Below are 24,448 nucleotides of genomic sequence, written 5' to 3' on the forward strand. Positions count from 1 at the left end.
TGTCCCAGTGGACGTTCAGGTGTGGAGTATGGGGTCACCTCAAGGTGACCTCGGTCCCCACCCTCATGAGGCCAACCAAGATAGACCCAGAAGCGTGCCGAGACCTGGCCAGGAACCGAGTCTACACGTTGCCAGGCAAGACCCAGCCACTGACTTTCCAGCTGAACCATCCCCTGTTCTTCACCATCGATATGGTGGGCGCCCTCGTCAACAGCCCCGAGGGGGTGGGTTGTGAAGGGGAGGACGTCTACTTCGAGGGCCAGCTATACCGCAACGAATTAGTGCTCCAGGAGCGACGGCTGCTGGTCAAGGAGGAGACCTATGTGGTGGAGGATGGACGGGTGGAGTCCCAGTCTGACCACCTGACCCTAGAGTGTCCCCATTCTGAGCTGTCCTGCATCACTGGGGAAGCAACCTACGTGTGGGACCACCTGGGAAGAGATTGCCCCTTGAGGCTGATCCGCAGCCTCCAGCCCAGCCTGGTGATGGATGCCTATCTGGTTGACCATCAGGCCCAGTTTTTCATCAACATGACCAACCCCACCTCGATTGTGAACTGCGACTTCGAGGCCCATGCCACAAACCATCCAGCGTTGTTCGTGGCAGCTGACCCAGCCGCGGCTGCGCTGCCCAGAGTGTCGGCCAGGGATGTTGACGTTCCCCTTCAAGCCCAAATACATGCAGGTTATATTGGGTTTACCCTGGAAACGCGCATGAAAAGCACCGCAGCGGAAGAAGTAGCGGCCAACTGCTGGAAGCTCCAGCAACTAGACCCGGCCCACCCGGCGCGTGTCCAGGGGAGCACGTTCTCGGTACTGAGGGGAGACATCCTGCTGCAGCTGACCTGCCAACGCCATAAATACGTTGTCCGCGAACACAAGGAGTGTTGGGACAAAGTGCCAGTAGAGCCCACAGGTTTTGTAGACGCTGTGACACGGGTATATAGTGAACACGCCACCAAGATTCCCTGCTCCTCCACCTACCCCCTGACTGTGCACGCGGAGGAAGGCTGGATAGAGTTAACCCCCGCTCCCAAGAAAAGGCCACCCCCGCTGGATACGCCTAAGCAATTGTTGACAGAGCCCTTAGATGACTTCAGTTCAGGTGGCTTGTATTCGCAGGCTGAGTTGAACGACTGGCAACAACTGCTGGCGTTCCCAGCATACAAGAGTGCCATGCTGACCGGCCTATCCTATGGCTCCTGCGTTCAGCAAGGCAGCTGTTCGGCCACAGGAGACCATGGGATAGTGTCCTACAACATTGACCGACTGGCGGAGGAAGGAGAGGCAGCCCGGGATGTCTGGGCTGGATTTAGACAAGCCATCCACGAGTGGGGAGATGGCGCAGCCATACTGTGTTTGCTGTTGTTGATCCTCAAACTGCTGGGGGACCTAACCATCATTTCCCTGGCAGCAGCACAAGGAGGAGTCCGGGCAGCCCTGAATGCGATATCACAAGTGTTCCTGTACCATCCAGCTTTGTATAGGAAAGCGCTGGCTAGAGCCAGGCTCAACCATGCCAAGTCCCGGGACTTTTCAGTGGACTGGGATGCCATTCCCATCGGCAGGGAAGCAGCCGAGGAAATGGTGTCTATGAAATCAACTGACAGCGGGCATGACCGCCCAGGTAGGCCAGGACCGCCCTCTGGCAGACCCCGCGGCCCCTCAGGAGGACAGGCCGCTGCTCAGACGATCAACCTGGCAGCCAGCGCCCCAGCCGCTGCCAACAACAACCAGCAGGCCCCACTGCTGACCGTTCCAGCAACAACTGTGCCACCAGCAAACCTGATACCTGCCGGCGCTGACCAACGTGTCCAACCCAAGCCAGCCTCTGCCTTCTATCCCACATTGGGAGCCCATCAACCCTAAGAAGACACTCACCACTAGGATTCCATTGAATCATTATCGTTTGTATATATATCTTAGCCCTAAGGAGCGGACCGAAGGCCTCAACCACTGTCGGAAGTCTGGTAGGGAAATCATCTCCCAGCCTTCCGAGGGGAGAGTTGTGGTATTCGGCAACCGTGAGCCATGCCTATGGCACCCCTGATCTAGGGTTCGGTGGAGGGTCAATGGCCCTCCCCCGAGTCCTGGGGAAGGGGTCTAGCGACCCCCTCCCTATGCTTAAAATTAATGATTGAATCTGTCATGTTTATTATGGTTAACTGTATTCTTAATTCTCCCCCACCCTTTTCAGGGATGGGGGATCATTATTGCCCAAACTGACCATTGTATATGTATTATGATGCTTTTATGTTATGATTATTTATTCCTATCCATGTAATTATTGTTTGTTGTATATAGCTTTAGTATCCTTTAAACCTTCAATAAAGTGACAACTGAAATAGATGTTGATCATTATCTAGTGAATGCTAGAGAAGCGTAGCTTCTCTGTAGTAAGGTGTCCACGTCTGTCACACTGCCGTAATCTAATTGAACTCCGGTGTCTGCCATTTATCCTCGGCGGATACCACATATTCATTGAACTCTAAAGGCTACTACATACCAACGTTATAAGTAACATAAGAAAGCCTATAAATAACCTGGAATAGCCAAGATCAAATGATATACAGGGAAAGACTGAAGAAAGCACGGGTAAAAAAAGTTTTTGTTTAATTTTTTATTTGCGCTGCGATAAAACTATTTTTAGACCTTCTTTTGTCAGTAGAATTTTTTGCAATTAGATATTTGTGCATTATGGGGTAATGGGTATTCCAGATTATTTGTAGGCTTCCTTTTTTCAGTTAATATTAATACGCTAGACTTGATGTCGCTTCGGGTACTAGATAACTAGACCTCTCTCCACGCACCTTGAAACATACTCCGCTTATGAATGCGGTGTAAAGCGTCCAATCGCCCATCAGACAACCAACTCTCTGAGAAGTGCCAACTGTGCATGGTAACGAGTTGCGCATGTTTTGAGCCAAGGCATTCCCCCCACTCTAACTATTTACGTCGCGCATCTGACATAGTTATGACGCGGTGTCGGACCGAGATTCGAACCTTTAAAGTTCATTGATTATTGAAGATCCCAAGAACATTTTGCCGTGGACTGTAATTGATATGAGAAAAGACCAAAAATATTTACCTTTTTAGGATCAGGATAATAGAAATAGGATCCCCAGATAGAGGATATGAGATCAGTACCATGATTATGAGTCAAGTAACTTCCAATCATTCCCTAAAAAGCATAATTAATATAAAATGGCCATTATTTTCAATCAATTCCTGACAATTATCAGTTAATCGTAAAATTATAAATAATGAAAGGCTGTTTACCTCGGCTAGAAGTTCCTCAGATACAGCCACAACATCAACACTTGTCGTAAATTTACAAGGAGCTAGCAAATCCTTAAAATAATTTATAATGAATTAATTTAAAATTGAATGAATCACCAAACCTTTATTTTTAAAGGTGTAGAGATAATTTAGATATTTTGAATAATAAAAGACATTTTATGTAACCTGGGACCGTATTTTAGTTTTTTTTTGTATTATTTATCTATCATCTTTTACTACTGAATTAAACAACCCCTTGAAGGTCTATGCAAAAATTTGAATTAAACTCGTCAGTAAGAGTTATAACATAGATATAATTGGTGTACCTGTAATACATTATCACCAAAATACAGACAGGCACTTGGTTCCCACTCTGTAGCATATTCAAAGAATTCACTCAAATCATGCCAGTTACCCTGAAAATGCAAATTTTTGAAATGCATTTTTAGACATATCTCAACGCTTAAACTATGTTTTGCTAAAAATACTATAAACAAGAACGCAAACGGCCATAATATTTACAGATAAAATAAAATTGTCTATTGTTACTCACAAGAGTGACAAGTGTTATAGAAAAGGTTAAATTGTTGACATTGATAGTGCTCAGAAAAAAGGGCAGGAAAAATTTTAAATTACGTGTTGCATTGGTATCGCATAAAAATTTTATATAAAAATCTTGATCAAGACAGTCAGAAAGGGTATAAAAAATGTAGCTGCGCTTTGATTATGTTGATTGTCAATGTCCATTCAAAGCTGAAAAGTTATGTGACACATATTTTACGGATTCATTGCTGGTGGACAGAAAAAAGTCCTTAAAATTGTATAGTATATTTTCTGTAAAAATTACCTGTGAATAACAATTTTTACTATCTAGTTCATCCCATCCCGTGAAGGATTCAACTTCTTTTTCTCCTTTTAATCTCCAAAATGGTCGTCTACAAATATTGCTTATGTTAGTTTCAGTATAATTGAAAGCGAAGCATCTCTGTAAGTGGTCGAGTTCTTTTGGCCTCCTCTATCTCATCTTACTAAATCTTTCTCTCTCTCTCCCTCATTTCCAAAAAACTTCGCCACAGTATATGAAGACATCCATTATTTACAAAAACGGAAAAAAATCAATTTTGATAGTATTCTTGTAAAATTTATATAATTCGGGTTATGAAAATACAATGTTGCCCTTGTTTATTATTAACTTAATTTACTACCTGTCAACAAAGAATGATGGTTTTCTAGCAAAGAATATTACAATATCAAAAAGATCTTTCCAATCCTCTCCAAGGGCGTAAGATGCAACATGGGAGGCGAAATCTACATGACTTCCTGAAAACAAGATATCTTTGATAGATTAGTATTTCCATTTTTAAACAATTGCATATAATTTACATTATAAGGAAAACAATAACAATAATTTAAAAATACTTTTAATGAAAAAAAACACCAAACCTTTCAATAAATTCAAAATAAATTCTCACTTTTGAGTCTATAACAACAAAATAGTGGAATTTCTGTTGGGAAAATGGATGTAGATATTTTGACTTGGGGGAAAATGTCGTCAATTTAGCTGGCTAACATGGAACACTCGTTTATTGGTCAGTTCGTGCATCCAGTAGGAGGGAATAAGAGGAGATAAAAGGAGTGGAAGAGAATATCGTTATTTTAGCCTGCTGCAAAATTTGCTATTTTAGAGAACATGAAAGATCCAAGCAATAATATATTCATTGTTGGGAGTCAGACTGAAGCAATAGAACACCATTGTCACTTTGTTATGCTGATTAATAAATTTTATAACTAAATAGTTTTTAGACCTTTTCTTAGGTAAATTATGATAAATGCAGAAACTTAGCTTCTAGTGAAAAGGGGTTAAGTAGCAAGTTTTAATACTTTGAATTAAGTTAAATAAATTTAAGATACATCAAATAAAAGTTTTGAAAATAATGATATTAAAAAACACAAAACCTTTAGATTAAATGCATTCTGTAATAAAATTTAATTAAAGTATCACCTGTAATTACATACAAAAATTTTCCATTGGCTCTTAACATTTTCAGCCAGTCCCTAAATTAAGTAGAGTCAATAATAATCTGGAAATTTAACAATGAAGATTACTTTCAATCCAACAAGTCAAAAATAATATAGTTATATAAAAGTAACAGGACGTCTGTGTGTCTATGTGCAGCGGTAGATCTCGCTTACCACTCTACCGATAAGGCTCTCCATTTCAGTGAAGGTCTTTTAGGTTCTAGAAGGAAAAAGAGAAAAAAATTCACCAAATATCTTTTTTTACTTTTTAAACTAAATGTGAAAGTTATGGGTCGACTTTAAGGTTTTGATGATTTTAGATTGAGAAGAACAATTCTAATATCACATTTATTATTTCTTAAACATTAAACGTAAATGTTCTGTTGAGACTTATGGACACAATTGTCCTTACTTTACAAATATTTGAAAATATATTACCTAAACAAAAAGAAAGGAGTTAAATATCGCTAACTCAGATTATGCACAATATAATTTTAAATGACTCTTATATTTTAATAAATTATCTTTACAATATCTTACAATAAACAGGGATATTTAAGCTTAACAAATTTTCTTTATATCAAGACATTGTTTTCCATATTTCTATGAATAAAAGAGAGTCTTTTTGTATCAGTGAAAACTAATTATGATATGTAAAGGTGAGAGAAAATAGTTTTTTCTTTAAAATAAGTATCTCTTTCTATTTTGTATTTTCATTAATCATCAAATTTCAAATTGATAAACAATAAAATATAAAATTTTGCTTATTCAAAATATAAACAATCTTTTAGCACTCGACATTTTAGTTTTAAACATGTTATGGATGTGACAAAAAACTATTATTTATAACTTTAGATATGTCATTTAGCGCTTTTAAATAAAGTGCAAATTTACAGGTATGTTGTGGTAAAACAATTGACAAGAAATTAATCTCCTCCAAATGTTTCTTTTTCAAGTTTACTTTTTGTAGAGAGAAAAAATTAGGAGAAAGTAGAGGATGTAAATCATTTAATCGATCATACTAATATAAATTTGAAAATCTTCTGGATACGGCTCTAGCCTCAGGCGACTCTGCACAAGATGAACAATTAAGCTTTCCCGAACATGTTGACTTGCAGCAGATGTCAAGATTTAGTTGCCAATTTATTATACCAACCTTTTCGGTTAATGATTTCAAATAATGCAAATATTTGTAATTTCAATATTTTAAGTAGCTGTTACTTTCAGGGCTTAGCAGCATCAAACTTACTCATCCACGCGGCTTTAAAAAAATCAATAAGCTGCACGACCTTTTTACCAGGTTTTATTCATTATAATTGATTTTATAGCTTTGCTTAGATATTCTCATTAATGAAATACTTGACATTTGCCATATAAGATCTCATTTAAATTAAAAGATAATTTGCAATAAGAATGTGGAAAAAATTTCATAAATGAAGATGTCAAAAACATGTTAAAATGTGAATAATTGGGGTGAGGAGTAACTTGTTTAATTTAAATGTTGACAGATATAATGTGGGTTCATACATTTATCAAAAAGTAGCTTTTCTACGATAATGGTTGATCTGTACGTCCGGCTGTCTGTAACGGTTAAATTATCGATAAATAAGGTTACAAGGTACCATTTGAAAGTGTAATAACTGTATAATCATTAACAGATCTTTAACTGTTCGAAATATGACATTCTTGATTTTCAGAGTATTCAAAGACTATATTATAAAGTTTTGAAAATGTTAGTATTTCTTATAAGGTAACTCATTTTATAGCAACTTTACAAATACCACATATTTGTTAAGACTTGCAAATTTTATTCTTTTTCTTTATTTCTCAGTCTACAATTACTTGTATCTCATTTGTTGAGCTTTGCTTTAATGGATTTTGTCCTCCTTGTTTGATATATCAAGTTGATGCAAATGTATATTCTCAAGTACTTATTATACAAAGTCACAACACCAAGTAGAATAAAATCTAGCGTTTTTTTCAACCTTATTTTTTAAAATTCTTTAGGTTTTTGAAGTTTTGTTGATTTTCATTTTAATTTATTGAAAATGTATTTTTGAGCCTAGCAGAAAGCTGAATGGAAGGGTGAAGTATTGAACCCCATAGTAAAAACACGAAACCTTTCCCAATAATGCACAAGTCACAGTTTTAAAATGGTTATGAAATTATGAAAAGTGATACTCTAGCTGCTAATGAGCTGTTTTGAATAAAATATTTTTAAGCCTAGTTCACATAGGAAATGGGTCGACCTATGATTTTAATTTTTGATATTTTTATAAATTTTGTTTTGGTTGTAAGAATTACCATAAGAAAAATCGGTCGACACCCATTTTTGTGGGCTTATATTTAAAGTTGTTTTTTATTTTGACTTTGTTAGTTATAATCAGATAAGTAAAAAATAACAAGAAAACACAAATGAGGACATAATTAAAATATTATGACACATTAACTGTTAAAAACAATTAAACAGAAACATGTGAATTTTATTATGCTAATAAGACACTTATAATAAAAACTTGAAATCCTACACTTTATAAAATTTTATTGCATAAGCTAAAATGTAGCGGAGAACAATCACATATCCTCATTAGAATATCCATCTCAAACATAGCAGAACATACAGACGAATCAAGTAAATTATAAAGTAGATCTTTTTTGGTCAGCAAACTATTCATAACAAAAAATCAGTTGTCTACTTTAAATAGCAGGCTAGTAATTTAAATTTACAAAAGTGATGGATGGATGTGTAACAGAGAGTTGTTGAGTAACTTTGTTAATAACAACAGACAACTAGGTTTTTAAAATCAGGGCTTAAAAGCAACCAACATTCGCCAAACCCCTTAATTCAATAAGAATTGCATTAAAAATCACGAAACTACTTGAAAAATAGACTTGGAGTAGCAAATGAAATACAGTTTAGTTGCAGAGCTAGAATCACTATAGACTCAATTTTTTATATTAAGATTAATATTTATTTCAAACATCTTCTAAATTTGTAGAAGCGAAGATTTTTAACCTATAAAATGATTATAAAACTTAAAGAATGTTTAAAATCTATTATAGCCAACGTTGTTGTTATTCTAAAAACACGCAAACATGCTATTCTTTATTCTTTTGATAGTAGGTTGAATTAAGTTAATTGGGTTTATGGTCTAATAAAGTTAGGCTTTGTTATTACAAGCTTGGAAGAATCTAAATAAAAACAGGTGCCACTTGTAGATTGGCTTTGCTACAGAAAGAATTTTATTATAAGTTTTTTTGTGTATGTATTGTATTGTGTTTTGCATGCTAGAATCAATTTACTCAATTAAAGCCAAATTTGTTTTATCATTTCCTAACATTGATTGTTTATATCTGACGAGTAAACAAGACAAAGACAATTATGTCCATAAATAGCACAGAAGTAAGAACTGACAACAATGTTGATGATACATAAAAAATCGTCTAGAATGATTGTTAATTTAATTAGTGAATCAGTGTAATTTTCATGTTTAATATTTTAAAACCAACAAATTAAAAAGAAAGTTATTCTCAGTATACATACATAACTTGCCAAAGTAAGTATAAGAAGTTATATAATAGCTTCGTTTTCAATATACATATAGATGACATGTAGTTAAGCAAAGATTATTAACAAGTTGATAAAATAAATTAATTCACATGATGTAAAGTAAAGTCATGCGTTAAATGCATGAAATCTTCGTAATAATTTCTTAATTTCTCAATTTTTAAAGTTTCTTTTCACAGTAATAATATTTATGATCATCAACTAATAAAATGATTCTAACTGCATGGCTAACAAGGCCAGGGAAATTACTATGAGATGCGCAGCAACAAAAAGTCAAAATAAGTTCAAATTTTTTTTTGTCAGATAGCAGTTTATGCAATTTTGTTTTGAAATTCTAAAATTAAGTCGTTGAACACTTAACTTTAATTTTTTGCGAAGGACGTACGGACCTACCTTTTTAGAAGAGTAGTAGCAGTACTAAAACTCTAAATCAGCAATTTAAATTATATTTGCATTTAAAAAATATGTAATCTAAAGACTAGAAGGGAAAATTCTAGGGTGCTTTAAATGATTTATAACCTTTTCTTTCCCTAATATTTATGATTTAAATTAAGAGGGGATAAGGGTGTGCCTTTTTAACAGCAACGCAGAAGCCTTAACCACGGCGTCTCCAACAAATAACACCCTCAGAAGCACTGCTAATTATTTCAACTGATGCAGCTTTCCAGCGAAACTTAAAAAAAAGTCGCATGCTACGTTGTTCGATATCGTTGGCGATAAACGTTGGAAAATCGGCCTTTCAAGAAAAGGTAGCATGCAAGTTCGCTATCGATGTCGTAGCAGAGTAGCATAAAGTATTGCTGCTCTCTATTCGGAGCTTTCTAGAGTATAAAAGCCTCTCAGCTCTTTATTTTCACTTCTTCTATTTTTATCCTCTCTCTCTCTCTCTCTCTCTCTCTCTCTCTCTCTCTCTCTCTCTCTCTCTCTCTCTCTCTCTCTCTGGCGAACTCGCATGCTACCTTTTGCTTAAAGGGCCAATTTTCCAACGTTTATCGCCAAAAATGAGGTGTTAATTCATGGCGAATGGGACTCGGAGTAGCATAGGAATCGGTTCATATATTGCACGAGCTCGAAGGCGACTCTATGGCGAAATATCTTGCTGGGTTAACCTTGGAAAATTTTCCCTTTCCAAATTGCATGGTCTATAAAGTGTACATTGCACACCAATCTTTCTTTACTACTTAATAATAATTGTTAGGATATTGATCAAAAATGCATTTGCTTAGCTGGCCAAATTACCGTTTGTGTGTAGGTATGTATGTATATATGCTGGGAGTATTAATGTGAGTGTGTCGCTAGGGTTGGCTGCATGGCTGATTAATTCTGCTCATGACCCTTTACGCATCGGCAACAGAGCAGAATTCAGACACAGCAAATCATTTTTCAAAATCAAGTTCATAAGAAAATTGATAGTAATGTTTATTTGGATCGTTTCACTTTCACTGATAATGTGATCAGTGATCTCGGTTACCAATAAATAATTGGATATAAAAGCTTAGTCCTGAGAAGTTTTCAGCTATTAATCGGAGGGGAAGGGGGGGGGGGTCTTGATTGTCAACAATTCTATCTGGTGTTGCAAAAAGAAAATGATTATCCCCTTAACACCCTAAATTAAACTTTTATAAGGTTCAGATTTGTCCCCTTTTTGAATGAATCCCCATGGGCTAGTCGCAGAGCCATTAAACTAGTATTACTACAAGTATTAACAAAAACATGAGGAAACCAAGATGGTTTTGTGCCCTTGAAATTATGGTTTCATCCAGACCACAAGAGAAATAATAATAACCCATTATAGTATATTGCTAAGATAGTGTGTCTTCATTGTCTCTCAAACATCACATTATAAAATCGCAAGAATCAGCTTAGGTTCTTTAGGAGAAAACGTCGAAATTAACCATCACGCCAAAAACGTAAATTTCTTAGTTAAAAAGGGTAAAAATCGTATTATCTAAGTATGTATGCTCTGTATATACATACTAACTAAGTTATACCTAAATTCAGGTCTTCTTTTCAGTATGAATTTATCTGGATGTGCCTAAAACAAAACAAAAATTACAAACATATATACGTAGATTATACGTAGCTTTTGGTTATACATACATATAACTTTATTGCCTTTTCTTGTAACAAAAATGCCTTTTTCCGTCTATGTGTATTATCTATGGTTATTGTGTCTATATTTCAGTATTTTTTTCCTTCCTTGTTACTACAAATGAATTTTTTCTCCGCATGATTGAATTACTATTTTAGTAACTCTAAAATAATCAAATGTACATAATTTCATATAACAATACAATTTGAAACGAAGCAATAACATTAAATATAAACAAGGATGACAACATCCATAAAAGCGAAGCACTGAAACGGTAGGACAAACGGACATATACACTTATATAGTGTCAGAACTGAATAATCAAAATATAAATGTATAAGAGTCGAAGCAAAACTGTAAGTAAATTTGTTGAAAACTGCTTTATACAGGATAATGTTCATGGACATACTTACATATTTAGGACTTGATTATAGAGTTGCTTCGCTTACAACATTATACTTTGTTGTCCCAGGAATCAATATACCAAAAATCAGATCAATCGGATGATTAGATCACATAAAAATTTGTTGTTAAAAAAAATAAAAAAAACAACATGTTTAAAATGGACGTACGGACATTATGGTAATGATTATAGAGTTGCTACGCTTTCTAAATCGTATCTAACTACTACAGGAATCACCATGCAAAATTTGAAATCGATAGGACAATTCTAACATGCCTAAATTAACGAAAAAAGCTATCCGTTACGGACGTACGGACGGACCGACCCTAATTATAGAAAAGCTTCGCTTTTAAAAACTGTAGAAAATCATTACATTTTGTTGACGAAATGGTGTGATTGCTTTATATTTAGAGCAGTTACGCTTCTGTTGATCTTACTTTGATTTCAGGGAAGTAACCACCTTGATCACTGGCAAACTGAGTTCGTGTAAACATTTCTTTCATTCCATCAAGAACATCTACAATTAAAAGCATATTTGGAAAGTCTGAGAGTTGATTTTAGTCGTGCCTAAGATATAATGTAATTAACTAAATCTGCCACGCGCATTGGAACAGGTGGATATTTCTCTGTTTTTACATAAGCTAATTTATTAAATATCCTTGGTTTGTTGACAAATAAAGAATAGATTTGAGTGAAATCACAGTTTACTTTAATTTCGTGCCTTAAAATATATGCAAGTTTTCAGAAAATACCTATAATAATTGTATTTTTTATCAGTTTTTTTTTCAATGGGTTAATTTTCAGCAACGTTGCTTTATACACTTTTAACACAGAGTAAGGTTTCTTAGAATTAGTTTTTAAAATTAAAGAATAAATACATATTTTGTTTTGGTATCACAGCCCATTTTGGGTCAATTATGTCCTATCTATATTTGATTATTGTTTTGAAATAAAAGAAAAATCGTGGGCATAAAGAAGCCGCACAATCACAAGAAACAACGCAGCTTTTAGAAAGCCAGTACTGTAAGACTAGATAATCTTCTCAAATGATGATTTTGTCTATTCTTGTTTGGACAAAAGAAGTTGTCTAATTTGAGTCAAGTTTTTAAAGATATAATTACACTTCAGTTAAACAATTAAGTTTTAAAAACCTTTGTTGGCCAAGGTCAGAAATTGTAGAGCTCAAATGCTCGGATAAATGACTGTGTAAATGCGTCAGATTACAGAAGTCAGAAGATTAATTTTCTTTAAAAACCAAAGAAATACTGAAATCACATAAGAAATATAGTTATACCTTTCAAATTCATTCTATTTCAGCTGAAGATAAATCATATTCACTCAAGTTGTTTCTTTGCTTGCGTGAGTGTGTTTTGTGACAAATAAGATCGTGATAACGGCTAGACTGTTAAGTACGCTACATCTTTATTATGAGATATATTTGATTGTAAAGCTTTTTGATGAATACTACTATGTCCCACAAGAGAGAAACACTAAAGTCAAGAAATGTAATCAGAATTTATACATATGTTAAGTTTCTGGGATTTGATTTTTAAGACTATTTGTTTATCCATTACTCTCTGTCTGAAGTCAATTATGTGCAATTTTTTTTTGTAACTAGGGTTTATGCGAAAATATAGTCTAATCACAATTTCTCTGTGATGTGAAGGGGTGGGACAATGGAAGAATAATAATGAACACAGATAAACCAGATTATCCTTGATGTAATTGAAAAGTAAATCATTTATGGAAACGTTTAAAAAGACAAATCAAACCTTGATTGCCATACTTTGCCGAAGCAGTTTTCTTAAAGCATCCAAAATTGATACAGCGACGATTTCAGTTATTAATAAATTAGTTACCTGGCCAGAAGCAATATTCGTCCATTGGTTTACCATGGTTGTTGATTTGATCCAGGATATCAACTAGAAAAATAAATAAATCAACCTTCATTGGGATGAAAGAAAAACAAGATGAGTTAAGAAGTACACACATGGGAAACTTATCACATGTTAAAAAAGAAATAGCATTGCCACCAAAGCGTATATTAGACAGACGAACAAAGTTACAAGAGTTAAAAGTCCCAACAAGATATAATATTTTAAGCGAAGCCCAAAAAATGTATGTATGCGTAGTTTAGTTCTGTCAAACTGTCTGATTTTAGAGCTTCGCTGTTATGAATGTTGACATCCTTTTTTTTTATAAAAAATGTTGAATTATGGGTCATAAAAAAAACTCTACAACAGCAATTTTCTGGCATAACCGATGATAAAAATCATAAAGGATATTTTGATTAGACTAAAAACTGCAAAATTTTACCTATATAAGCGCCTAAATGTTTGAAACTACACACGAACAAACAAACATGTTAATGGAGATGGTTATAAATCTTTAAATGGTTCTATTTCATGTTCATACAGAGTAATTCGTAAATATTTAGATTTAATATAATATAAATGACACAATTTATTATTTTTTATATTAATTCAGAACTTCTTATCGACAAAATTGTCATTGTCTCACAAAGAACATCAACATTATAAATATGATCTAAAATAATCAGATCCAAGTTTGATGAATAAATACTTTCTTTAGTAGCTACTTTATGATTCAAAATGTCTGTCTCCCCGTCCGTAAGAAACGTGTTTTCATGCAAGACAGATTTTAATTTTGCGGAGACTCACTGTACCACTAATCATCCAAGGTATAATTTACTTGGTCCGTCTGTTAATAACTAATACTATGACGGGCATTAGTTTTATGTTAGAAAATATTTAAATTTAAAACTGCTTTTTTACTTTTTTTAAAAGATGACTTCATGGACCAAGCAGGGATTAATAACCGCAGCCACCATCAGTCTATCGGCTTAGAGAAGCCTTAAAAATCAGCCGCGTGGCATTATCAGCCACCCGATACGCCACAGCCTCAGTCACAGCCACGCGGCTCAAGCAACTCGAAGACTCAGTCACAATAAGCCGCAAGGCTGAATGTGGATGCAGCTACTTTTTTTAAATTCCGCGCGGATGTTTGCGGATGTTTGCGGCTGTTGCTGAGGATGTCTGAGGCTGAGAGTGGCTGAGGCTGACTGTAGCTGAGACTTTGGGTTGCTGAGGCTTCGAGTGGTTCATGATTTCTTTAAGTCACGCAGCTGCGACTGAGGCTAAACCTCTGGCTTCCGACCCCTGCCTATAAGAATATACTCCATGTCTCACTTGAACGATTGGTCTGTCTGTAATACTTTTGTCTCATAATATTTAAGATGCAAGAATGATTTTTATGATCAAGATTTTCTTTACAAATGTCATCTACTTTATATGTTGGTCGGTCTGTATGTACTACTCTATGCATCATTTTGAGTATGGAGTATGCGTTATTTTTGAACGACATTGTCTAATAATGTATGTGTTTGTATTTTTGTGAGTGATAAGGTATATGTAGTATGAAGGGAGGGGACTTTGGGCTATTTATTTTAATTGTCCCTGAAGTTTATACTACGTCTTCTTATTAGTTAGCTCAAAAAAAAATTATGACTTTTAATGAATTTTGATTGGTATTTTTATTAGGTTGAGTGTCCAAATGTTTTAACCACTAATTTTAATATACAGAACAGGTAATTTTGTACATCATCATAGGGTATGAAAATCAATTTATTGGTCATTGTCTTATCCCCTTAGACCCTTGGATATGTAGATTACTTCGCTATTAAAAAAACTTACCTATCCTACCACAAAGCATCATTGTTGGATAATCAAAATAATCCATGAAGCTATGAACCATTGGTCCAAAGTTTCCCATCTCAACTGGTCCATTTTCCTAACATTTGCACAATTTATCATTTGGCTCGCATCTGTGTTTTGGTTTGGTTTGGTCGAGTTAAAATAAGTTAACATCTACATCACTAATATCAAGCTTGAAACCAATTTTTAGTAAGACAAATATCTTAATATCAAAATATTACTAAAATGAAAGACGCACTAGAGCTTGGGATCATTAACCCTTTACAGTCGGGCCCCTTGCCGCACCTTAATCGGTCGGGGGGGGGGGGGGCGTTCAACGCCCCCCCTTATTATCTCAGTTCCTATTAGAGCTAGAGGGCTAAAATTTTTTGTGCAAGTCCCCTATTTGATAATGAATTTCCGACCTTTTATAAGTCTAAGTCAATTTTCGCTTCCTTCACCCTTTTATTTAGGTAATTTTTTACTTAAAAATTTCAAACGGCTGTAATTTTCTTATTTTTGAAGCTAGAAGAAAATTTTTTTTCCAGAAAATGTTTATCTTTATGTAAATTTTACATTAGAAATATAAAAATATAAATTTCAGCGGCCGCAGCTGTACTTGGCAGCTGCCAGCCGCCGCAGTCGGCGGTAGGCGGGAAAACGGCGGCGGATCTTCATGAAATTTTGATACGTTATGTAGACATGTAAGAAAAGCTTAAGTTTAAAATTTGAAGTCTTTAAGTCAAAAATTGCAGTTACAGGAGCCTTTTATAGATTTCTGGAGACCTGGAGGATCAGGACCTGCAGGATCATACCTAGAACCTGAAAGTGACTTGAACACCTGTATTTCATATAAGGATGTTCAACGCCCCCCCTTATTATCTCAGTTCCTATTAGAGTTAGAGGGCTAAATTTTTTTGTGCAAGTCCCCTATTTGATAATGAATTTCCGACCTTTTATAAGTCTAAGTCAATTTTCGCTTCCTTCACCCTTTTATTTAGATAATTTTTTACTTAAAAATTTCAAACGGCTGTAATTTTCTTATTTTTGAAGCTAGAAGAAATTTTTTTTTCCAGAAAATGTTTATCTTTATGTAAATTTTACATTAGAAATATCAAAATATAAATTTCAGCGGCCGCAGCTGTACTTGGCAGCTGCCAGCCGCCGCAGTCGGCGGTAGGCGGGAAAACGGCGGCGGATCTTCATGAAATTTTAATACGTTATGTAGACATGTAAGAAAAGCTTAAGTTTAAAATTTGAAGTCTTTAAGTCAAAAATTGCAGTTACAGGAGCCTTTTATAGATTTCTGGAGACCTGGAGGATCAGGACCTGCAGGATCATACCTAGAACCTGAAAGTGACTTGAACACCTGTATTTCATATAAGGATGTACTACTAGAGGAATTTTTAGTATTTATCTATGATAAAATGCTTTGTTTTAGTCAAAAAAATATTTTTGCTCTTTACCTGGATGACCCTGCCAGGTTTGCTGGCATCCTGTGCCCGCCAGGATAGAGATATTCAAAAAATTCCAACTCTCAGTTATGTGTCATACCCATACTTAAAAAGTCAAGCAGTTTGGGCTCTTTATCTTTCACACACAGAAAATGAGATAGAAAAAACCGGATGGGGGGGCGTTCAACGCCCCCCCCCCCCCGACCGTTAAGGGTTAACCTAGTCCCACCATAAGCCTCAGTCATACCTGCTCGGCTGGATAGGCAGCTGTCGAGCGTTTTTACACCGAGAAAAAGAGGTTTACAATAAAGTATGAAGGTGAACATTTCATTTTACACATAGATTAATCAACCTTATTCGAGTTACACCTTATAGTCTCATTTTCGTGCATAATTAGGTTGCAAAACGTTCAATACAGACAACCATTTCTTAAAATTGGCATGGCCTCAAATATTCTAACAAATGCCTGCTAAGGGCTTATGCCTGGTAGTAATAACGCAGTGTTTCTCCGAGATTAGAACTCATCACCTGCTTAACAACATTGATGAGATATCTGTCGTGTTACTCTGCAGTCACGGGAATACGTTACTTTTATTCAAATTTTCTTAATTTCTTTACCTGTAGGTGTAATGCATATCCTGCCATGTGATGCTTCTTTCTACATCTTCCGTATACTTTCTCAATTTCAGCATCGGTCATACGCCTAGTAATAAGGAACTAAATTGATATAAATTACATATTTAATTTGTGACAAGAACCTGTTAGAAAAAAAATTTAAAACTATGTAAGTGTCATGACAAGCTGAATATACAATCATGTATGTGTCATGTGTCAAGCTGATTTTTTAACCATATAGGTGTCATGACAAGTTTATAATTGAAACAATATTTGCAAAATGTAGCTAAGATTTTATTTTTCTTATAACAAACATATACCTTGTGCCATGACAAGCTGCAAGAATAAATCCATCTCTCCCAAGACGAAGAAGGTTACCCTTCTCAATATCAAGTGAAAGGCCCTACAAATTTTTAAAAATTAAATAAATTAGCATAATTCAATATTATCAAGCATATTAATGTACAAATGTCTAAACAATAAATATTGAATTCTTTTTGAAAGCGAAGCTAGCTTTTATATAATTAAGGTAGGTCAGTCCGTTCATAACGGATAACTCTTTTTGTTAATTAAGACATGAATGTCGTATCGATTTCAAACTTGACACTTGAATTTCTGTAGTAGTTAGGTACGATTTAGAAAGCGCATCAACTCTATAATCGTCCGTATGTCCATCTAAAACATATTGTTTTTTTTACGTTTTATGTGATACACATAATTATCCTATTTATCTGATTTTTTGGAATTCTGATTCTTAGCACAACAAAGTACAATATTGTAAGCGAAACATCTCTAAAACAGTATCCTTAAATATCCTTAAACAGTATCCTGTATTTAGCAGTTTTGCAACAAATTTACATACAATTTTGTTTAGACTTACATATTTATATTCTGCTTTTAAATACTGATACTCTACAAGTGTAAATGTTCGTATGTCCTACCGTTTTAGAGCTTCCATTTAATGGATGTTTTCAACCTTGTTAAAAGCAAAGCTTTTCTATAATTAGGGTTGGTCCATACGTCTATAACGGATAGCTCTTATCGTTAATCTAAGAAAGTAAGAATTGTCCTACAGATTTCTAACTTGATATTGTGATTTCGTAGTAGTGTCAGAACAGAATAAGCAGAATATAAATCTTTAAGTTTTTACAAAATTTTACGTAAATTTATTGCAAAACTGTTAAACGAACTTACTTACATTTTTAGGATTTGATTATATAGATGTTATGCTTATAATATTATACTTTATTAGCCAAGGAAACAGTATGGAATAATTAAATTACTTTAAAAATTGTTGTCAATAAAGATAAAAATCAACATGATTTAAATGGACGTACGGACATTTTTGTAACGATATTAGAGTTGCTATGCTTTCTAAATTATACCTTACTGTTTTAGAAATCATCATGCAAAGTTTGTAATCGATAGGACAATTCTAACTATATTAACGAAAAGAGCTAACTGTTACGGACGGACTGATGGACGGACCGACCCTAATTATAGAAAAGCTTTGCTTTTAACAAGGTTGAAAACATCCATTGAATGGAAGCTCTAAAACGGTAGGACATACGAACATTTACACTTGTAGAGTATCAGTATTTAAAAGCAGAATATAAATATGTAAGTCTAAACAAAATTGTATGTAAATTTGTTGCAAAACTGCTAAATACAGGATACTGTTTAAGGATATTTAAGGATACTGTTCACTGTTATAAGAGAAGCATCTCTTTAAACAAGTCTTAAAAAAGTACTATGTTCTTAACTAGTATTCTGTATTTTAGCAGTTTCGCAACAAATTTATTTACAATTTTGTTTAGATTTTAAGGTTTATATTTTGCTTATTCAGTTTTGACACTTCGCTTTTATGGATATTGTCATCCTTGTTTTTTACTATTTTGAACTTGTAAGATACGAATGATTCGCTAAACTTCTAAATCATTCTGAATATGAAAACTGAACCTTGCATATAAAATCTTGGTCTAACTCAAAATCTCTGAGTTTCAATGATGGATCATAGCCTCTCTTCTCCACTAAGAAATTAGCTAGAAGTTCATATTCAAACCTAAATATATTAATTAGACCATTAGTAAAGTAACTACACTCTATTTTCATCTTGTTTTTTTAGGGGAAGCTTTGCAAAGCCTTTTCATTGCATTTCAAGGTCTCTCTTTTGACCAACGAACATTTAAGTACAAATAACTAATAAAATTAATTAATTTTTCACAAATTATCGGGTTGTAGCATAGTAATTTAGATTAAATAAAGAGCAAATGAAAATGGTCAATATTGTTAAAGATTTGTTGCATATATTTCGAACAATTAAGAATTTGAAACTTGGCTTGGCAACTGCAGCAATCTCAGAAGTATATAATTGGACCAAGTCACCAGTTTTTCTCTTTTCCTTTCTTCAGTCAAGCATTCCGAATAAATTTATCCGTGGTTCTATATGAATAATTTTTCAGGGATAAAGAGATAAAACATTAAAATGTAAATTAGCTATCCCCTGAAGTTTGTTCTAATAATACTGATTAAATGATTCTAAATAATTAAGGGAAAGATTTAATTTTAGATTTATTTGTCTTTTATTCCTCTCTAACAATTTCTATAAGAACTGAGATATCTGAAAAGAATGCAATTATCATTTTCCTTTATGATATACAAGCTTTATATTATTGCATATTACAGGGATATGACACTATAGGAAAAACATATTTTTTCTTTTTCTTCTTTTAAATATATACTATTTGCAATGCTATTAAAAACAAGGATGAAAACATCAATAAAAGTAAGGCTCTAAAATCAGAAAGAAAGACAAACAAATTGTGCATATGTTTTGTAGATTTATTTTAAAGATGCTTCGCTTATGATATTGGACCTTCTTGCTCTTGAAACCATTATTCCAAAAATCAGATAATAGATGATTTCATCATACAAAAAAGTTTAAAATCAGTATGTATGAAATAGACGTACGAACTTTCTGGTAACGATTTTAGAGTTGATAAGCTAATAATAGTGGTGTGAAATGTATAAAATTCACCATATTTTAAATACTAAAGTTTTAAGCCATGGAAAAAAGAATTCAGAATTTTTTGTATGTTATTCTAAAGTTACATATATTGTTTGTATATTCTATATGGATATTAAAACAAGGATGGCAACATCCATAAAAGTGATTTTTGAAATCAAACGGCAAAACAAACGGACACCTGTAGAATGTCAAAACTTGTTGCAAAATTGCGTGAATACTGGATTCTGTTAAAGGACGTACTTACATTTTTGGTATTGATTATACTTCACTTATATTATTGTATCTGGTTGTCCTGGGAATATGTAGGGTGTAATTAGCTTGCATACAAAAAAATATTGTCAAAAAGTTAAAAATAATTAAGCATGTTTTAAATGGACGCACGGAATACATTGCTCTCTGATATGGACATACGGTCAGACCCTAACTCTAAAATAGCTGCACTGCCAAAAGTTAAGCTTAGTTATGTATACACTATGAGATGACCTATTGCATTTTTTGTTTGTCAATTGGCATAAGTAAGCTTATTAAGCAGACTGAAATGTTTTTCTTTTAAAGATCAACAAATTTTGCACTGGAAATACCGAAAACTTATTCGTAAACAGGACATTTAAAAATATTTGTCCACATTGTGCAAAGTCTGTGGACTAAAGATAGAAACCTTTAACTTTTATCAAATCACAAACTAAAGTATTCATTAGATAAAACTGATAAAATATAAACAAAGTCACTCTACAAGTATCAAAGAAAAAGTATAAATTATATTACAGATCCTATATCAATATTGATCTACTTAATGTATAATACAGATATAGGTTTATTTTCTTTATTGGATTGGAAAGTTTTATATTAGAGAAAATGTTTCACAGTTTTAGATAAATTGTGCATTACATAGTTGTTTAACAAAGTAAGATGCTAGCTCCTAAATGGCTAGCCACACATCAATAGAACGAAATTGAAAGTCTCAAAATAAAAATAGTCAGGTACTAAAATACACAGGATGGGCGCAGCACACACAAAAAAATAATTTTGTTGGTTTCCTATTGTTGCCCAATTCTCATTCCTTTTTAGTATTTATTAAGATATAATGATTAACTTTTATCAAAGGAACGATGGTTTATTCAAGCTAGCAATACTTTTTATTTGATTAAAAAATACCCTAAAATAATTACCTTATCATAGGACCAATATTGTATCTACATAACGTATGATCCAGATCAAATCCAACGCAATCATAATCCTCTACAATAATTATAAGCATTTATTATCTTTAGAGATAGTCTAAAATAGTCAACTGTCAAAAATTGTAACTGAACTGCGACCTGAGGCAGTCCCTTAACTTTACATATTCTCGACAATTAACAGAAACTTTAATAGTGTACCTATTGACAGATAATTTTTTTCTGGAATACTGTTTTCCTCTGGGTCATATTGTTGGCTGACATGATTGTTAGATCCACTCGTTTTTTCATCTTGACTTGAGGAGGGTGGGGCTGAGGCCCCTGTAGACATTCTGCAAGTAATTTAGATTAATTACGTACAATCCTATATTTTACACTGCAATGAAGTATATCAAAACTATTAAAGGCAGAAGAATTACATGTTATTCTATCTTTTGAACAACATGGAACCAAAACCTTTAAAAACTAACACATTCTATCCAGAGGCATTCATCCCCCTTGCAAAATTAAGGGAGGCGGATACACCCACTTACACTCCCATGGACAAGCGTTTACACCTCTAAAACAGCCAAAGGAAGTGTCAAGCTAAACGAGTCAGCCCCCTTAAGCCCCCCCTTGAAAAAATTTGCATGCTTCGTGCGTCCATTTAGCAGTCAAAGGGAGCTTGTTTTGAGTATGTTGATTTTGAAAGATAGTGGATATCTAAGGTTGTGTATCCATACCCTGACAATAAAATAATAAGGATGACAACATCCATCACGAAAAATTTAAAATCTAGTAATCGATCTATCACACACAGCAATTAATAGACAAATCTTTAAGAAACATGATGGAAATATCTAGAATATGAGCACATTCTATTCTTGATAATTTTATATATCAATCCTGAATAAGAATCGAGAAAATCACGAAAACGTAAAAATCTAGGAATCGATCTAGCACCCCAATTAATAAAAAAATCTGTATAAAACTTGATGTAAATAAGTAGAATGTATAATTAATTAATCCCTGAAAATTTCAGCCCTCAGTTGAGAATATCACGAAAACTTAAAAATCTAGGAATCGATCTAGCACCCTAAATATAAAGACAGATGGACAAAACAATGTATAGATTAGATGGACATATGTCATAGGAATCTTCCCCAAAAATTTCAGCTGTCTACCTTGAATAGGAGCCGAGAAAATCACGTTTCCCCCAATTTATTAATTAGGGACCGACGGACGGGCGTACATTCGGAACTATAGAGTAGCTTCGCTACTAAACATCATCCTCTTGTTGTCTTTATTACACCCTTATAAAGATCACAACTCAAAAAAGGATGTCAAATGTTTTGGTTTTCCTTCGCGCACCCTATTAGCAAAACCCTTTATAAGACTCTGATTATCTCTGTATGAAACAATATCTCTGGAGAGTAGCTTCTCAGTTCAACTATTACCACATTTAATAATTTATGGTGGTAATTTATGGTGATATTTTTAAAATTACTTATTTGATAGAAAGTACAGCAAGGGTTATTCTTCTATGGATCAACTATTAGAGAGGGATAGAAAGCACTTTCAGCAAGAGATAAAAATATGTTTTGATAACACTAGAAACACTAGATAGTACTGGTTTATAATGTATTTTATGAACGTAATATAAATATAATATTTGATCTAAATAGTACGAACAGGACGGTGTGTAAAAATTATGCCACATAATAATTCCAAACGTAAAGAAATTTCGGATTGATGTAAATTCTCATGCTTAGCAATGGCATAACAACACCACAGATTATTTTCTGTTATTTAGAGAAATATATTTTCAAATGAATGAATATAGATAGATTATCGATTTATCTATCTAGTAATAAGTTATATATCAAATATACCTAGCCGTTTTAACTAATTATTTACCTCTTTAAATTAGCTCACATTTAGATACACAAGAATTTTAATAAGGTTTATTTACATATCACAATATCTGACACCAAACATTTTAATCTGAAATTTTAATCTTAAACATTTTGCTCAAACAGTCCATCCTTCAGAAACAAAATACCCCATAGAAACCTTACTTCTTGTCTTTGTATTTTTGTATTATTATTAACTTTATTTTAGTTATTCATTTTATTTAGGGCGGGGGACTAGAATGAGGGTTTTTTAATCTGTCTGTAGAACTATAGGACTGTTCATAATAATTTCACCTAATGAATATTTTAATTTTTGGTTTCTACTATTCCACATATGAACATATTTATCCTTGTTATTTGCAAGATTACACTCTACAACTAACATCTCACTTTCATGCACACACAAATTTACAGAAATATATATATACTAAGTTATATCACATTGTTACAATCTTTATATGTGATTAATTTATTATGGTCATTTATACTTTGTGGTCAAATAGTTTACACAATCATACATATATAAACAAGGAAACGCTGCTAATATATGTTGATGTTGTAAATGGCTTGCAATAATTTTTAGAGATATAATTGTTATGTCACAGCGTCACAAGAAATGTTTGTATAAACTTAGTCTCCTATAGGTTGACCTTAACTGTGAAGTAACGCTACGCTAGAAGTTTGGCCGGTCAGGACGCCTGTGTGTACACAACTAGTCAATACTAGGCATAGCACACACTTTACTAATCATTAAATTAATGGGGTGTATTCTAAAATTATTCTTTTGACAAAATATGATATGTGTAATTAAAGCGTTATATTTGATCATTTCTTTAATTTAGCACTATTTTTGAAATTCAAAATTAAATCTACAAAACTGTTAAGCATAGAAACTTAGATTTTTTGCGAGGTCAGGCTACTTATAAAGGTCTAAAACCATTTAAAAAGACATGTTTTGAAGTTATCAAGTAAAATTGCCAAAACATGATTAAGAATTTCAATTTATTGAGATAAATATAAAATGTTATTTACGTATCATTCTATAAGTGTCCTCTTCCCTAACTGACTCTTACATTCTTTCTCTACATCAATCAGATATTTTTATATTAATTAGATATTATTTAAATGATTACCTATATAATAAAAAATTTCCAATTAACTTTTTTTGTTGCATATGTTTGTATATGAGTGTGTAGTTTATGCGTGTG

At 33.7% G+C, this 24,448-nt stretch overlaps 1 protein-coding gene across 2 annotated transcripts in view; it reads right to left on the minus strand.

Annotated features, from left to right (window-relative positions):
* Nt5a (5' nucleotidase A) overlaps positions 1 to 23,346 on the minus strand; it is a 32,872-nt gene extending 9,526 nt beyond the window's left edge. For both annotated transcript variants that reach the window (XM_080180677.1, XM_080180676.1), the window contains exons 1-16: positions 23,245 to 23,346; positions 21,550 to 21,680; positions 21,340 to 21,409; positions 19,102 to 19,204; positions 17,463 to 17,545; positions 17,146 to 17,230; positions 15,074 to 15,170; positions 13,220 to 13,282; positions 11,798 to 11,877; positions 10,857 to 10,900; positions 5,281 to 5,333; positions 4,484 to 4,598; positions 4,126 to 4,213; positions 3,605 to 3,694; positions 3,279 to 3,350; positions 3,088 to 3,180 (exon numbers count right to left, since the gene is read on the minus strand). In XM_080180677.1, the coding sequence (XP_080036803.1) occupies positions 3,088 to 3,180; positions 3,279 to 3,350; positions 3,605 to 3,694; positions 4,126 to 4,213; positions 4,484 to 4,598; positions 5,281 to 5,333; positions 10,857 to 10,900; positions 11,798 to 11,877; positions 13,220 to 13,282; positions 15,074 to 15,170; positions 17,146 to 17,230; positions 17,463 to 17,545; positions 19,102 to 19,204; positions 21,340 to 21,409; positions 21,550 to 21,679 (1,266 nt within the window). In that variant the 5' untranslated portion in view covers position 21,680; positions 23,245 to 23,346. The remainder of the gene's footprint in view (positions 1 to 3,087; positions 3,181 to 3,278; positions 3,351 to 3,604; positions 3,695 to 4,125; positions 4,214 to 4,483; positions 4,599 to 5,280; positions 5,334 to 10,856; positions 10,901 to 11,797; positions 11,878 to 13,219; positions 13,283 to 15,073; positions 15,171 to 17,145; positions 17,231 to 17,462; positions 17,546 to 19,101; positions 19,205 to 21,339; positions 21,410 to 21,549; positions 21,681 to 23,244) is intronic.
* Between the last annotated feature and the right edge of the window lie 1,102 nt (positions 23,347 to 24,448).

The sequence above is a fragment of the Acartia tonsa genome, chromosome 13, assembly GCF_053477335.1.
Source record: "Acartia tonsa isolate MP-2025a chromosome 13, ASM5347733v1, whole genome shotgun sequence".
NCBI lineage: Eukaryota > Metazoa > Arthropoda > Copepoda > Calanoida > Acartiidae > Acartia > Acartia tonsa.